This window comes from Colobus angolensis, unplaced genomic scaffold (genome assembly GCF_000951035.1).
Source record: "Colobus angolensis palliatus isolate OR3802 unplaced genomic scaffold, Cang.pa_1.0 Scaffold37, whole genome shotgun sequence".
In the NCBI taxonomy this organism is placed as follows: Eukaryota; Metazoa; Chordata; class Mammalia; order Primates; family Cercopithecidae; genus Colobus; species Colobus angolensis.
This window is the reverse complement of record NW_012117043.1, coordinates 208,607-214,077: the sequence shown is the minus strand read 5'-3', so window position 1 is coordinate 214,077 and position 5,471 is coordinate 208,607. Positions and strand designations below refer to the sequence as shown.

The 5,471-nt window shown below is 48.3% G+C and overlaps 1 protein-coding gene across 3 annotated transcripts in view; it reads right to left on the bottom strand.

Annotated features, from left to right (window-relative positions):
* Positions 1–312: 312 nt before the first annotated feature.
* Positions 313–5,471, bottom strand: part of HNF1B (HNF1 homeobox B) — a 58,625-nt gene continuing 53,466 nt past the window's right edge. For all 3 annotated transcript variants that reach the window (XM_011953612.1, XM_011953613.1, XM_011953614.1), the window contains one exon: positions 313–1,278. In XM_011953612.1, the coding sequence (XP_011809002.1) occupies positions 1,258–1,278 (21 nt within the window). In that variant the 3' untranslated portion in view covers positions 313–1,257. The remainder of the gene's footprint in view (positions 1,279–5,471) is intronic.

The window sequence follows — 5,471 nt, the reverse complement described above, 5'->3', positions numbered from 1 at the left end:
CTTTACCCCTGTGAGTTGCAGGGAAGAAAAGGGAGGGAATCTGGCTTCTGCTCCAGCCAGATTCCCTCGGAGTGACTTGTGGAGTCTTACTGGGGAAATCAACTCTCCTTTACCTCAATTAGCAGTAAAGCCTACACAAAGTCACCGGGAACGTGATGACAAGAGAAGGCCACTCACCTCTCTACACCCCTAGATGACACACTACATGATCCCAGTGGAGTACACAGAATATTCCAAGGAGACCAGAGGCCAGGGGTCCCTGGTGGAACCATGGCAGGGAAAGTATCAGAGACAGAAATATGAGGCTCTGGGTAGTGATAAAATAAATTGTTTTAATGGAAGGCTTTCTGAGACTGCAACTTTTTCTTCTGCCATCAAACAGCCAGTTTCCCTGCCCTGGGGCTTCTTAGGGAGTGCGCGACTGAACTCCTGGCCCACAGGAAGCTGGCATGTTACTCTGACACACTACGTTCAGTCCCTCCAGGGATGCAGAGGTGTGTCTTAATGTCAGGAGACTGGAGTTAGCTGGTAGTTAGTCTAAGGTATGCCATCCCCATGAGTGTCCAGACCCGAGGGAGGGGACAAGGGGCTTCACTTCCCACTTAGGGTGTTTCTCCATGAAGGAAGAGAGAGGGGACAGATCACTTTTGAAATTTTGACTCTGACCTTTACAAAGAAAACTATTAGACACTTTAGTATTATATACAAGGCAGAGGGGAGAGGACACAGAGGGGAAATTGCACTTAATTACAGTAGTTTATAGTTTACAGCCATTAGACAAATTTACTTCTTTAAAAGAAATCTCAAGATCATTTGGGATGGGGGCAGGGGAGGGAGTCTGCAGATATTTACAGTGTGTTTGGCTCAGTTCAATAGCACGTGTCCTCCTCTCCTCGTTTCAGTAACAGATTCAAGTTTTCGCATCAGTTTGTTCGGTGAAGGATCACAACGTAGACAGTACGGCTTTCTTGCTTCCTCTTCGGCGGTTCCTTGTCTCCCACCTCCAGGACAGACAGGAGTTCTTGACATCGTGGGAGAGGCATCGTGGCAATACTGCATAGAAGGGAAGCTGGGCTTCAGGATGCGCCTCCTGAGAGTGGATTGTCTGAGGTGCCAGCAGGACGTCCGTCGGGTAAGCAGGGACCTCTCGCAGGTGCTTGTCAGGTCACTGGGCTTTTCCACGACAGCTGCCCAGAGGCTGATGGTGTGGAAAACATGGTCCTTGTTGCTGCGCACAAAGTAAGTGATGTGTAGGCATCACCAGGCTTGCAGAGGACACTGCAGAGAGAGAGGAGGGAGAGTGCTCAGCTATGTCATTTGGCAGGGACATGGGCTATTAGTTTGGCTTCTCTAAGGGAGCTGATGCCCAACTCAACCAGCAAAGGGCAGCAGGTGGAGGGCTGGGGGCCTCGTGTCTGCTCAGTTCTGCAGTTTTCATGCTGAGGCACACTTCCTGCAGGAAAACCTGGGAGCCGGCTTTCCTGGCCACTTCAGAAGAGAGAAGTGAATTGTTGAGGACCTTGAAATAGTCCTAACTTGCTGACCTTAATCCTGAAGTTGGGCCCCTCTTTCTGTGACAGTGGCATTTATTGAGTGCTCAGTGTGCTTGAAAAGGCAGCTGGATGGTGAGCTCTTGCCTCTCGTGGAAGCAAGGGTCTCTTCCTAAGACCTCTAAGAGCTGAGGTCTCCTATACTAATGCTTCTCAAACTTTAATGGACCCACAAGTACCAGAGAGCCTGTGAAAATGTGGATTCTGGTTTAATTCTGACTTGTAGGCCTGCGGTGGGCCTAAGAGTCTGTATTTCTAACAAGTTCCCAGGGTGTGCCAGTGCTGCTCACCTAGGGCCGCAAGGCCAGAAAGCACATGAGAAAATGACCACTCAAACTACTCATCAGGAAGGAGCTTTGCAAATGGCAAAGTGCTTTCTACAGGTTTCTTACTTTGGCATAAGAAACTCAGAGGACCAGGGAAAGGATCCAAAGGCTGAAGGCCTCTGATGCCATCCTTGTGGGTGGACCAGGGCAGGAGACCCCAGAATGGCTGGAGAAGCCCTCAAGAGAAGCCACCTCACCCAACTCAGGGCAGCCTCGCCCTCCAGGGCCCGGGCCTTATTCATCTGAACCGTCATGGAGCGTCCCTGCTCTCCTTTTCACTTCTGGGGAGTCTTTCTGTCTCCCTGTGTCTCCTCCTTCCCTTTTGCTTTTGTTGGCATCTAAGGTTCTGCCTTTGACTTAGTGGCTTATTCTCTCAAGATCCCCCCCAAACACACACACACACACACACACACACACACACACACACTTACGCCTACAAATACTACTAAAGGCCACTGTTACCACATTGATCAGTGCTGCAACCATAACCCTATATGAGGATACCATTATGTCTATTTGACAGATTGGGAAAACAAGGCTAAAAGAGTCAGTGAATTATCCAAGGTTTAAGAACTAGGAGAGTGTGGAGCCACAGCCTCAAACTAGCTGTCTAGGTGACCACTCAGAGTGTGCTCTTTCAATCATGCTTGGAGGTGAGGAGCCTTCTACTAAGTTTCGTGCTCTTGGACAAGTTACTCTCTGTGTGCCTCAGTTTCTTCCCCTATAAAATGGGAGTTGTTGTGTGATTCGACGAGTCAACACCTGCGGAGTCCTGAGAGTGGTCCTTGGCACAACTGTTATTATTAACATGGGGTTCTTCAGCCCAAGCCCGTGCTGCTCCTCAGTGCTCTTAAGAGTGGGGCTGAAGGCCGGGCGCGGTGGCTCACACCTATAATCCCAGCACCGTGAGAGGCCAAGGCGGATGAATCATGAGGTCAGGAGATCGAGACCAGACTGGCTAACATAGTGAAACCCCGTCCCTACTAAAAATACAAAAATTAGCTGGGCATGGTGGTGCGCACCTGTAGTCCCAGCTACTTGGGAGGCTGAGGCAGGAGAATTGCTTGAACCTGGGAGGTGGAGGTTGTGGTGAGCCGATATTACGCTCCTGCACTCCAGCCTGGGCAATAGAGCAAGACTCGGTCTCACAAAAAAAAAAAAAAAAAAAAAAAGAGTGAAGCTGAGCAGTGTGTGCATGTGAGGAGACAGGCTTCTGATCCTTCTACATTCCTGAGACGTTGGTCAGGGTCCTCTGATACCCTTTGCCTCCTCTTCCTCCCCTGGCCCACCCCCACTCTCAAGTCTCTTTACTTCCCACTATCAGCCTTTTTCCAATTTTCAGATTTCAGGTGGAGGAGAGAGAAAACGGCTTGTGACCTTGCAGGTTTCAATAGAAGAGCAAACAAGAAGGGCAGATAAGGAGACGCCAGTGAGATTCTATGACCTGTCATTAGGGATGGGCTTCCCAGCTATCAAATGTTTGCTCACATAATAAAATGGTGGCAGAGCCCAAAATGTTGTCAAAGGAACTAGAGTTATTTGCCCCCTTCAGAGTCTAAACACAAACATCTGATAAGGGGTGCACTGTGGTCTTTTAGAACTGGAGGCCCAGCACACGCAGCCCCACGGGGGCCTGGCCCAGAAGATCTCTGAGAGACCACGGGGCCCTCCATCTGAAAGGTGCGGTAGCTGTGGCAATGTGAAGGGCATCCTCACTCTAAGAGGATTTGTTATACAATGGGAAGAGCTAACATTTATCGATGTCCTACTGTGTGCCAGGCACCGTACTAAGGATTTCAGAACCATCACTGCCTCAAATTCTTACATTGACTCTTTGAAGTAGGTAATTATTGTGAATTCGTTTAACACATGTTTGAGTGACTACTGCGTACTTAGCACTTTTTTAGACACTGGAGATGCAACTGTAAACAAGACCCAGCCCACGTCTTCACAGACTTTACCTCCGAGTGAAGGCTTTGAATAATAAGTAAACAAATGCACACATACACACACACACACATAATACAACTTTAGGTGGAGATGAGCACTCCATAGAAAAATAAGCATACAGGTTAGGGCAGCTTGAGGAAAAAGAGATTACCTTAGATAGGGGAATCAGGCGAGGCCTCTTTGTAGTGGTAAGATTTGAGCTGAATGAAGTGAACGGGCAAGCATGTAAAAATGCACAGAAAAAAAGAGCTCCGGGTAGACACCACAAATGCAGGAGTCCTGGAGTGGGATCTCTTCAGCCCTGGCACAGCTGAAGCTGAGCGGGCGATGGAGGGAGGAAGGAGGCGAGAACGGTGACACTGGCAGTGGCATAATCACATAGGATCCTGTATGTCTCTGTTTTAGTTAGGTTGTCATGGAAAGCTGTTGGAGAGTTTCGACAGGGGATTGACATACTTGATGTCTCTTTGTAAGAGATCACTCTGGTGAACAGACCCTAGTGGGGCAAGGGTGGAAGTGGGAGACAGGCAGGGGCCACCTAAGGAGATCAGGGAGAGACAAGGGGGCCTGGGCTGGGACTAGGACAGTCCTGATGGGAGTGTGAGAAGAGGCCAGATTTAGGATGCATCCTGAGGGCCCCCTAGTAGAACTTATTGATGGACCGATGTGATGTGGAGAGAAGAATCACGGATACTCTCAGCTCGCTCACTTGAATAACTGGTACTGGTTTTGGAAATGGAGAAGCCCATGGAGGAAGCAATTTTGATAGGATGAAATTAGGGCAAAATGAAGAGTTCCTATTTTAGGCACGTTGAATTCAAGAGGCTTATTAGGTATTTTAGACATGCATCTGTCCCTGCCAAAGCAGCACGGGATTTGTGAGTAAGCACTCAGGGAAGACTGGACTGCAGATAGAATTATAGGAGCCATCGGCGTGTACACTTGACCTAAAGCCATGGGACTGGAGGAGATCACCCAGGAGTGAGCATAGATGAGAAGAGGCCAAAGAATGAGGCCTGGGGCCCTCCAACACATAAATGTGGGGAAGATGAGTTGTCAGCTGAGTAGATGAGAAGTGGCCAGTGCCGTAGAAGAATCAGGAATGGTAGCATCCTAAACTCACATGGAAAAAAGGAGGGAGCATCAGTTGTGTCAAAGACAGAGGATGAAAAGTAACCATTGGATTCAGCAGCAGGGAGATGTTCGTGAGCTGGACACAGTGAGGTGTGAGGACAAAAGCCAGTCTGCAGTGATCTCAAGAGAGAATTGAGGGTGAGGAAATGGAGACAGTGAGGACACATAAGTCACTTCTATGACCATGAACTTATGTGAGATTCATCGTAGCTCCATTAATTAAAAGTCATGAAAAAATGCACATCATCACTGGCCATCAGAGAAATGCAAATCAAAACCACAATGAGATACCATCTCATACCAGTTAGAATGGCGATCATTAAAAAGTCAGGAAACAACAGGTGCTGGAGAGGATGTGGAGAAATAGGAAGACTTTTACACTGTTGGTGGGAGTGTAAACTAGTTCAACCATTGTGGAAGACAGTGTGGTTATTCCTCAGGGATCTAGAACTAGAAATACCATTTGACCCAGCAATCCCATTACTGGGTATATACCCAAAGGATTATAAAT